Source organism: Peromyscus maniculatus, chromosome 22 (assembly GCF_049852395.1).
Source record: "Peromyscus maniculatus bairdii isolate BWxNUB_F1_BW_parent chromosome 22, HU_Pman_BW_mat_3.1, whole genome shotgun sequence".
NCBI classification, from domain to species: Eukaryota; Metazoa; Chordata; class Mammalia; order Rodentia; family Cricetidae; genus Peromyscus; species Peromyscus maniculatus.
The window spans coordinates 30,952,047-30,964,246 of record NC_134873.1 but is presented as its reverse complement, the minus strand read 5'-3'; the positions used below and the strand labels follow the sequence as shown (position 1 = coordinate 30,964,246).

General features: G+C 38.1%; 1 protein-coding gene across 1 annotated transcript in view; it reads right to left on the bottom strand.

Annotated features, from left to right (window-relative positions):
- Positions 1 to 12,200, bottom strand: part of Rock2 (Rho associated coiled-coil containing protein kinase 2) — a 102,541-nt gene that overhangs the window by 59,968 nt on the left and 30,373 nt on the right. Inside the window, exons 2-3 of the mRNA XM_006976604.4 lie at positions 4,958 to 5,039; positions 2,974 to 3,074 (exon numbers count right to left, since the gene is read on the bottom strand). Of these exons, the coding sequence (XP_006976666.2) occupies positions 2,974 to 3,074; positions 4,958 to 5,039 (183 nt within the window). The remainder of the gene's footprint in view (positions 1 to 2,973; positions 3,075 to 4,957; positions 5,040 to 12,200) is intronic.

Genomic DNA, 12,200 nt, shown 5'->3' with positions numbered 1-12,200 from the left:
AATGCTCTTATTCACTTAGCTATTTCTCCAGCCTCCCCTCCCCTCCCCCAATGCTTTTTAAAATTGACTTATCTCTATTTTACATATATGAATGTTTTGCCTGCATGTATGTAATGTGAACCATGTATATGCAATGCCTGTGGAGGGCAGAAGAGGGCACTGGATCCCTTGGAACTGAAGTTACAGACAGTCATGAGACACACACACACACACACACACACACACACCCCTACCTGGCACACACACCCCACCCCACCCCGCCCCATGCAATGCTGGAAACTGAACCTGAGAGCCCTGGAAGAGCAGCAAGTGATCCTAACTACTGAGCCATCTCTCCAGCCCCACACTGCTGCTGACTCCAGAACCGATGCTCTTATATGCTACGGCATATCAGTGATATACCAAAGTTACCCTTAGAATGAAACTTTATTTGTAGAAATTGGTTAACATTGTCCTTTGTGGTAACCTAACCTCTACTTTCAACTTAACGAGAAAAAGATTTCAGATGGAAAGAAAATATTGTGCTATTATTAAACTTCCTCCAATTAACTTGGAAAAACAAAATATCATAAAGATGTGTTAAATTGGAATATTCTCCCCCATACCTACCATACTACTTTAGTATCTACAAATCAATCTTCAAAACAGATGGAAGAAACACATGGATGTTTCCTTTAGAATTCTTTCCTTTTAAAGAACCCCTGTCTAAGGTAATAGAGGAAAAGCCAAAACAAGTAAGACATACACTCTTGTGTCAGGCACCAGATTCAAAGAATGTTAAGGTGTTTTTCATTTTTTAAAATACATAATTTTGGTTAACAGCAACAACAAAAATAAAATTTTATACCTACATACTTTCTTCCATTCCTCTGACATACTTTACTATAATGACCACATTAGCAGGGAATAATAACTACTCTGACATTAAAACCTGGAAAGCTGGGTTAAGGCATGGTGCTACGGACCCTTTAATCCCATTACTTACGAGTCAGAGGCAGGCAGATCTCTGTGAGTTGGGAGGCTAGCCTAGTCTACGCAGGGACACCCTGTCGCAAAACAAAACAAAACACAACCAGTTTGACTGGGCTGTGGCTCAGCTGGTTAAGTGTGCTCGCCTAGCATATGTGAAGAAGCCCTGGGCTAGGTCCCCAACAGATCATGAGGATGCATGCCTGTAATTCCAGCACTTGGGAAGTGGAAGCAAGAGGATCATAAATTCAAGGTCATCCTCAACTACATACTGAATTCCAGGCCAGCCTAGAATGTAGGAGTTCCTGTCTTAAAAAAAAAAAAAAAAAAAAGAAAGAAAGAAACCAAAAAGCAAATAACTAAAAGAAAAACAAAGATAAGTCAAGATCTATTCAAAATCCAACTCCAAATTCTAGTATCTCTTCAATAATTAGAATAAATCATAAGTATGCAGAGAACAATATATTTGTATGAAATATGTGATTTGGCTCTACATATCAAGTAAGCAGTAAAAATAATGAACCAGTTAACAACCCTTAGGGAGTACTTTAACTAGCATGACTTATCTTATTAATCCACTTACAAATCATCCTCCACAGTGACCCTCACAAAGCAGGTACTACTGTCTCTAGTCTTCAGGTCAGAACCTTGAGAAGAATTTACACTTAAAGTGATCACTGTTTCTCACTGTCATCAAGAGGATAAATCACTGTAGGCTCAAAGAACAGAACTGGACCCTAAGAACAAATATTGGTGCCTCATGCTTAGATATTGAAAACAGGAAAACCATTATAATGCCTCATTTAAAATATAAATATACAATTTAATGTTAACAGTTATAATATTTACACTTTCACCTGCAAAGATAAAGTTTCTTCATTGTGATATATGTGTGTGTGTGTGTGTGTGTATATATATATATATATATATATATATATATATATGATATACAAGTGTGTGTCCATACACAAAGACACACATATGGTGGTATTTTATTTGTACTGAAATGTGATTTTAATTGTATGTTAATAAATAAAGTTGCCCTGGGGTCAGAGCTATTAGAGCCATAGCAAGAACGTGGTGGTTAGAAGAGTTAGGTAGATTTCTGTGTGTTCAGGGATACAGCCAGCATTGGAGACATACGCCTTTAAGACTTGGAGGGCGGTACTTACAGGCAGTGACAAGGCAGTCATGTGGTTGAGTTTACAACCAATGAGAAGGCAGAACAGAAAGACTATTTAAAGACAGACACACAGGAAGTAGCTCTCTCTCGGGGAAGCTAGGAGCACTGCAGGGGTAAGATTTTAGCTCTGCGCTCTGACCTCTCGGCTTTCTCTTTTACATTGGTTCTGTGTTTCTTATTTTAATAAGGTGGTTGGTTACATCTACACACACACACACACACACACACACACACACACACACACACACACACCATACTCACAAATCAGAGACTGGCCTGCCTTAATATCCTGAATGCTGGAATTAAAGGCATTTGACATCATGTCCAGCTTCAGTCTGATCTTTCTTAATGAAAATACAGCTCTCATACAGTGTAATGCCAGAGTATAATATAGTATTGTATTAACTTCTAGCCAGATCACATGTAAAACCAAAATGGCATTATTCTAAATCACTGTTTTAAAGCTGGAATACTGTTAGTAACAGGTTACCCCTTTTTTTTTTTTTTTGGTTTTTCGAGACAGGGTTTCTCTGTGTAGCTTTGCGCCTTTCCTGGAACTCACTTGGTAGCCCAGGCTGGCCTCGAACTCACAGAGATCCGCCTGCCTCTGCCTCCCGAGTCCTGGGATTAAAGGCGTGCGCCATCACCGCCCGGCCAGGTTACCCCTTTTTAAAGATGGGAACACTGAGGCTCTCAGAGATAGAATGACTTCATCAAAGACATAAAGCCAATTCGTCGAATGGCTGAGAACAGAATTTAGAACTATTCATCTGCTATGAAGAAAAAAAAAGGTAGTAAGAACCAAACAAATCCTTTCTTACCAACTGAACTTCACCAAAAGCACCTCTTCCAATAACTTTTACAACATCGTAGTCTTCTGCTTTCATCTGTAAACCTCTAATTTTTTTCACAATTTTCTCATCTATAATAAAAAGATTACCATACTTTTAAAAGCAATCATATATTAGAAATATTAAAAAATAGTCACCATATTTGTAAAAATTTTTTAATTCCTCTTAATCTTTAAAGGATCTTATTTTTAAACTTTAAAATGTGGGAATGGATATAGTAGAGTGACAGACTGTTTACTTAACAGGTGAGGTCCTAGATTCCAGCGCCAGCACCGAAATAAACAAACACTCTAAGATACAGGTTATCTTTGCACCAAGGAACCAAAGCTGTCATTCGTTGGCACAGGTCCCCAAGGATCACTAACTGCCAAAGCAGTGTCAGGGCATTCTCACCCCTCTCTGTGCAAGTGACCTCAATGACCCAGGCAACCTTGATGCTTTATCAATCATGGCAGAAAGCAGTCACAAAGCTAGGTGTGTAACCAGGACCAGTAGGCTAAACACAAGGACTATACATTTTAAGCCAGCATTAAATAATTAGGCCATATTGCTGATGTTATATCAAAAGAGAAGAGGAAGAGATGAAATTACTTGCAATTCCAAATTTAGTAACAAAGCTTAATCTACTTCTTTAAAGGCAGCAATCACGTTTTAAATATATCAACTACTATAGTAATTATTATAGGAAAAATACCCTAGCACTGACAATTCCAAAATAAAGGATTTGGCTGTGGGGATAAAGAGGGATGCATTAATCATTCTGAAACTTCCTGTCCCCCTTTTGTAAGTCATTTTTAGAATTTTAAGTTTTCTGCATTATGTGTTTAAGAGTGTGGGTTTGTGTGAGTGTGGTGCCCTCAGAAACCAGATGAGGGCATCAGATTTCCCAGGAGGTAGTAACAGGTACTGTGAGCTGCCTCACTTGGGTGCTGGGAACTAAACTCAGGTCCTCTGCAAGAACAGTGTGTGTTCTTAACAGCTCAGTCACCTCTAGGTCCCTGGGATTAACTTTTCTTTTTCTATTTTTGGACATTGTCTTGCTTTGTAGCCCAGGCTAGCCTTAAACCTGTGATAGTCCTCCTGTCTCAGCCTCCTGGATTGCTACACACAAGCACAATTCACCATGCCCAACTCACTTTGAGAATATATATTCAGAATCCACTTATTCCAACATAATGCTGACAAACATTAAGGATAATCATATACACGGTACTAACTGCCATCAGATCATTTTTCCTTAACAAGACAATGTACATAAATTACTGAAACAAAGCTTATTAAAGTCTACTGGGTAAATAAAAGCAAAGTCATAGAGTTACAATATTAACTCAAAATTTTGCTTAGATCAGCCATAACAAGAGTTATATGGTCTTAACTCATATACATTTTAATCTACTTTACATAGTCTAACTTAGTTCAGCAAAGTTATTTTGAAAATACAAGCTATTTTTAAATGAAACAAATAGCACACACTAAAAGCAAGTTTAATAAAGTTAACAGGTCGTGGTGGTCTAAGTAAGAACGGCCCCATAGGCTCATATATTTGAATGCTTAGTCACCAGGGGGTGACGTTATTTGGAAGGATTAGAGGGGCTGGGAGGTGTGGCCTTGCTGGAGGAAGTACATCACTTTGGGAAGTGGGCTTTGGGTTTCAAAAGCCCATGCCAAGCCCAGCATCCCTCTTTTGACCCAGATCAGGATGTAGCTCTCAGCCACTACTCCAGCATCAGGTGTGTCACCTTGCCTCCTGCCATGATGACAATGGACTAAAAAATCTCTGAAACTGTAATCAAGAGTCCTCTTGGTCATAGTGTCTCTTCACAGCAGTAGAACAGTGGCTAGGTCATAGGTTAACAAAGCTAACAGATTTAAGTACCAAAAAGTTAACCAAACACATCTCATTTAAAGCACAGCTATGTGTCCAAACATGAATAGTAAAAATAAATATACTTACATCTATTTAAGAAATTATCTATATTTTTATTTTTCCTCAAAGCAGGAAAATCCAAGTCAAGGACCAAGGAATTTAAGCCATCCTGTTAAAAAAAAATAAAGAATAAAAAACAAGTTTGTAAAATTCTGAAGCCTTCAAAAATCTTTAAATATTATATATGCTGTTCCCACTGAGTAAATGCGAACCCACATTTGATATATTGTGGAGACTCTCCAGGCCCAAGAGCTTGAACAAGTTTCCTAACCTGAGAATGTTAGCTGAGAAGCTGAGAGTATACACAAGGCCAGAGTCTGGTACCCAGGAAAACAAAAAAAGACAAATGCTGCTTACAAGTTTTCGCTCATTTAAAAATCATTAATTTTGTGTCTATGCATATTGAAGAAGGGAGGGAAGTACCAAACGTAAGTTACATGACATTCTTCTCCAGGTAAAGGGATAGAACCAAAAAGAATCATACTGAGTAAGGTAACTCAGACCCAGGCTGACAAACACTACATGTTCTCTCACTGGCAGCTGTTAGCCCCAAATCTTCAGATGTGAGCACATATCCTGGAACAAATACAGATGATTTAAGAGGCCAGCCTAGGCTTATATTGCCTCACAAAAAATGTCTTCTATTTCACCCGGGAAAATTCGAATCATGTTAACTGACCTTCTAAGAGCCGAACATAAGCGATTTATAATACTGTATGGTTTGTAGGTACTGGAAGATTTTTAAACCCAATTATATGACAGACTAACTTTATTCCCTCTTCAACAACAAGAGTTTTATTACCTAATAAAAGAGATGTTTGCCTGAAGAAGACAAGATTAACCAAGGACTATAAGAAATAAGAATGAATTAAAAGTTTACCAGCTGAGGCTGCTGGAATGGTTCAGCAGGTAAAGCACTCCCCAGCCTCATGACCTCAATTTGACCCCAGAACCTACCCAGGGTAAAAAGCCTGTTAGAGAAGAAATTTCCTGGAATCCCTAGCCTGAGTACTTAAAACAGAGGAAATAAGAGATCTTGCCTCAACAAGGTGGAAGGGGAGAACCAACTCCTGAAAGTTGTATGACCTCTACACAAACACCATGGTACACATGCCTGCACTCACACATATACATCATCTAAACCTATTAATAATAATAGGTAAATAAAATAAACAACTTTAAGGTGAAAACAAATCATATATTTTGCCACGTGGATTAACGGGATTGTAAAAGCCTGAGGCACTGGCTCAACAGAGCATAAAAACAGCCTTCCTATTTCCTCTTATGAACTCTTACCTACAACTACAGAAAAACCATCTCGAGATCCCCCAAAGATGCCTTTAATCCCGGAACTCAGGACGTACAGGCAGGTGGATCTTTAAGAGTTCAAGGCCACCCTAGTCTACATAGTGAGTTCCAGATAAACTAGAGCTGTATAGAGACTCTGTATGGGGGTGGGGGGAAGAAGGGAGAGAGATTCCCTGACGCCTTAGAATGCAGGGAGTCCACTGAGGAAATAGTAGGTATCTTCCACACTTAGGGCACTGAAAGAGTGATCGATCGTATGCACTCTGAACTGTGGGGAGGTATAGGCTCCTGAGTGAGGAACACACATCCAGCTGGTCTCAATGTTGTGCCCTTCATCTGCTCTTCTCTGGAAGGAGGCACTCTTCCTCTCATCTGCCAGGACCTTATTTAGTTTCCACACAGGCTTTAGAGACCTTTCTCAGTTCTTGGACTAAAAGTCTCTTTTCTGAACTACCCCCAGAAAAGTATTTTCATTTTGCACTGAAATATTAAGCTCACAGTAGCCATAAAAAAATTATTTTTTTCCCCTACATAGGGTTTCTCTGTGTAGCTCTGGCTGTTCTGGAACTTGCTCTGTAGAAAAGGCAGGCCTCGAACTCAGAGTTCCACCTGCCTCTGGAGTCCTGGGACTAAAGGCATGAGCCACCATGCCTGGATTCTGTATAGTTTTATATCCATTTTTAATATTACATTAAAAATACTTTAATTACTGTGGGGTGTGGATACCTTCTTAAATTTTGTGCCCAGTGCCAAGTGCCTCTCTGGCTCTACCCCAGCTCTGGCCCTCAGAGACTGACTGCTGCTGTATATTCTGTTTGATATAACAAATAAAGCTGGCCTGGAGATCAGAGGGCGGAGCCAGCCACTAGTCAACCACAGAGGCCAGGCAGTGGTGGAGTACACCTTTAATCCCAGCATTTGGGAGGCAGAGGCAGAACAATCTCTGTGACTTCCAGGCCAGTCTTCTCTACAGAGTGAGTTTCAGGACAGCCAGAGCTCCACAGAGAAATCCTGTCTCAAAAAACCAAAACCAAGACTAAAATAAAAACAAATAAAAAACAAATATTCAAAAGACATTGAACCTCAATTTTCCTTTAATCTTAACCCACAAATAGCCACAATCTTTCTTTCATTTCACAACCATTCATTTCATTTCATTTAAATCTTTCAACAAAATACATGCGTGAATGAACTTTGTCTCTGAACTATCTTCTAGCCTTGAAAAATGATTTCTGTAAGTCACACTGCAGCCCAGATTTATTTCCAGGCATTCACCAGATGGCCAACAGCTCCGCCAATCTCCTAAATTGGAAACGTGCACTCCATAGGATGTACACAATGATCTGCTGAGCCACAGGAATGAGAGGTTTGGCTGTTACAGCGTTACTGCTGTAGCTGCCAGCCATCAAGCCTAGGGCCACCGCAAGCTCAGGTAAGTGCTCTGTCACAGAGCTCCAGCCACACAAGGTAAAGTTTAACACAATAGTTTTCAGGAATGTTTCATTCTTGGCAACATTTAACTAACTGCGATATAATGCAATATACATGTTTTTATCATGTTTATTCTTGCATTTTGTCTACTAATTTTTAAACTCCTTACCTACCCTCAAATTACAATTGTGTCATTTTAGAGAACAGACATGTCAAAATGTAGCAAAATAGAAAATTTAAATATGCATAGCGGCCTTTATACTGAAACTATTTAAAAATTGATGTACACATCACAGGTGCAAATTAAAACAAAATGCAAGTAGTAACAGCAAAAAGGGAAATGGTACAGTTGGCCCTTCACCTCTTCCACATATTCAGCTCTTACACCAAAAAATAAGAGGCAAAAAAGAATGAGGCTGTAGTAACATTGACCCTCAATAACGCTCAAAATCACCAACGGCCTATCTGAAACAGACTGAGTTCACAATTTCTAACGATGAAACCTTCAATAAAGGAAGGAACTAACAATTAAGTGAACATAATTTCCTCTAGTATGTTGATGTTTTTAAATGATGATGAGCAAGTTTTCTCAAAGAGAAAGTTTTATTGGTATTATACAGAGCATTAAGGAAAAAGCCAGAAGCCAGGCAGAAATACCTTCCTAAAGCACAGAGACTCCTAGGCCCTCTACTACTGTTCCGGTTCAAGACATCACACTGTCTCCAAGAAAAAAACTCAAGCCTTAGAGATTTAACCAAGGCTACAGGTGCAGACGAGTCTGTGAGTCGGGCACAACTACCAAGAGACTTACAATGATCACAATTTTATTTTAATCACTACAAATTTTCTTACTCTTTTGGTTAAAAGTCTGATCCTATTCTAATTTCTCCAATATTCAAGAACACATATTTGGGGGCGGGCAGGATAGCCAGACGGGTAAAGATATCTACCAGCAAGCCTGACAACCTGGCTCAATCTCTAAGCCTCACATGGTAGGAGAATTTCCAAGTTGTTCTCTGACTTCCTCTTTCCTCTTGTGCACACACACAAATACCCACACATTAAAAACAAATCATCCTCCAAGAAGCCATTTAAGACCTAGACAACGATATTACTGTCCTGAATTGAATCAAGCATTGAACTAATTAAATATAATTATAATAATTTGGAAAATCTCTTTAGTTTTTCTGTTTTGTTCCAGTTTTCTCTCTCTTTCTTTCTTTCTTTCTTTCTTTCTTTCTTTCTTTCTTTCTTTCTTTCCTTTCTTTCTTCTCTCTCTCTCTCTCTCTCTCTCTCTCTCTCTCTCTCTCTCTCTGTCTTTTGTTCCATTTCTTTAACATCAAAAGGTCTACTCTAAAAATCCTGACACTATCAGGAAACATTAGTTCTCCCTGTATTTTGCTTTGTTTTGACTGACATATACCAGAAACAATTGGTGAAAAATGCAGTTTTCTTGACAGCATGTGCCTTGGAAGGCACTGAAGAATAAGAAACAAATCAGAGAAGTGTAAGGAAATTGTGCCTTGAGAGACTTACTGGACCCCTGGAAAGACGTATTCCCATGTTCTAATTCATCTGCTAAATACATGCTGGACACTGCTGTAACAGAAACAACCTAAGAAGACCAATGTATCCTCAGGATTAAATTGCTTCAACACTAATGCTAAAGAAAGCTTTTCTGACGGTCACCAGGGGCAGAGGTGATACTGTGGCCGAAACACAAAACTCTTGAACTCCACATACTTTTAAGATCTGTCCTCTATCAGAGAACACAGAAACTTACAGACGGCGTTACACACATTCAAAGAGCAAGCTTTTACAACTAAGGGCACAGAGCACTGTAAGACATCATCTCACCAACATTAAAATTTGTAAAAATAAGAGTGTGAAAGTTTAAGAAAATAATTTCAGTCCTTTGTGGTGAGATGAAAAACTACCATGAAAGCTTCTAGTTTTATACAAAAGTTTTCTGGGTAATTTTTCACAACATACATTTCAAAAAGTCGCTGAGCTTACAGATGAATTATATATTCATCTATAAAAATCTAAATTGTTCTAAACTTACTGTTTTTGCCTCACTAGAGCAAGTTATTAACAACAGTATCCTGGTGAATACTTTAGGGAAAAGCCTAAGTAAGGACAATAGTAAATGACAAAAAACTATGTTTAATGTTTTGAAAGATATTATTGCTGTAGAAGAAATATTTTGAAAAGAGATGTCTGGGAATGTCACCAGGCATATGTGAGTACTACTGAGTAACATGCTTTGCATCTTGGGATGAATAAACTATGTTAACTTGCATGCTTAAAACCTTTGAACTATATTCTGAGGCTGAGAGATGGCTCAGCAGCTGAAAGCACTGGCTAATCTTCCAGAGGACCTGGGTTTGATTCCCACACAGCAGCACACAGCTGTCTGTAGCTCCTGTTCCAGGGGATCTGATGATCTAACACAGACATACATGGAGGCAAACCACCAATGCATATGAAATAAAAATTAAAATAAAAAAAAAACTTCAAACTATATGCTAAGCCAGCTAAAACTAAAAGTAGTTGCACGTATTTCTACTCTACTCTGCCAAATCACTGTTGCTGCTTACTGTTAGGTCCATGCACATGAACTACTGTTAAACCGTTTCAGAGCTCTAAGTGGCACTTTTATGTAGTAATGTCTCTCTTTATCTCTGATGGGAATGTTCTACTGTGCACTGTGCCTAATGTTAATAAAGCCCCTCTAGTCTTTTACAGAACATACATATACACAAAGACACCTCACCTTGAGGTCAAAGGGTACCAGCTAGCTCCCTGTGGTGACAGAGCCCATGCAGTTGAGTGGATTAAGACACAAAATTTTATTATTAAAATACAAAAATACAGCTAACCTAGATCATTTTTAAGATCTACCCTCTACCACCAGAGAAAGCAGAAGTTTACTAAGTCTCAACAACCACAAAAAAGTTATGGTTAGCTACTTGCTATTCAGCTTCTCTGAGCTACCAGGATTTCACCTCAACCTTTGAATCCTGACTTCTATAGAAGGATAGAGATTTAGATAAAGTTTCCTTTAGTGGCTTTATGTCTCTGTTGTTAGGTAATATTATATTCTTCTGGGGTCTTTGATGGAGTTAAAGACTAAACAGAGTTATAGTTTTCCTTAGTTATGACAGAAAGTAAATTAGGTATAAAACTTTGGAATCACTAAGATAGATAATGGAATGTTCTCTCTGAATTTGCTAAATACAAATGGACTGAATACTGTAAATGTAATTCTTACTTGATAACTGTTTTTGTTGTATATAGTTTTACTATGTTGAAGTTAAAATCTTTCATTTTTATTTAGACAAAAAGGGGGAAATGTGGAATATTAGTTTAAGATGTGTTATATTCGTTTATGCTGTGGAGTATTTGTTCAATGATGCAAAAATGTGTCATAGTCTTTTATGTTGCACTTGTTTAAATCTGTGAAGCTGTGTTACTCTGCCTGTCTAAAATACCTGATTGGTCTAATAAGAGCTGAAGAGCCAAGAGCAAGGCAGGAGAAATAGGCAGGGCTGGCAGGCAAAGAAAATGAATACCGAGGAGAAATTGGGGGGGAGGGGTGGTGACAGTGGCTGGCCACCCAGCCAGCCATGGAGTATGAAGGAAAGAAAGATATACAGACTAAAGAAAGGTAAAAAGCCCAGAAGCAAAACCTAGTTAAAGAGAAATGGGGTAATTTAAGTTAGAAAAGCTGGCTAGAAACAAGTCAAGCTAAGGCTGGGCATTCATAAGTAAGAATAAGTCTCTGTGTATTTATTTGGGAGCTTGGTAGCGGGCTCCAAAAGAGCAAAGAGAAAAGGAAAACAAAACAAAACAAAACAACAAAAGAACAAAAACTATGACAGTCCTCAGAGGAAGGAACAAAGTAAATTCAAGTTGAGAGCCTGATCTTCAAAAATCACTGCACTGACATTAAGCCAAAATGTAAAAACAGTAAAGCATATTTCATTTAGTGAAAAAGACTGATACATTAGTAAAATCAAGTGTTATTTTAAGTGTCTATTTGTAGATTTACCTTTCATTTTAAAGCTCCTATTTTTAAGTATAACACATTATATAAATAACCAAACATCTATTTGCAAATATTTTCAAAAATTTCTTCCTAACAGGGTCACAAGATTAGAAATTTAACAACCACAAATTCCTTAAAGGCAAGAAATGTTTCATTATCTTCCTTACAGACTAGATAGTTATAGTTACAACCATTTCATATCTTAGCCAAGAGCATATTAGGTACTAGATTCTTCAGGATAGGACAACTATTGGAGTAATCTCTGTAATTTGCCATTTACCTATGATCTGGACACTTAGTATGTTTCTTACTTGACGGTGTTCTTGTTGGTTGTAGTTCCACTTTTATTTATGTTATTACCCTTTCTTTCTCCTGGACAATACTTGGTAATCGTTCTTATTGTATATAGTTTTGTATTAGGATTAGAACCTTCTTATTCAGACAAAAAGGGGAAGTGTAGTGGGAATTAGCTCCGCTCAT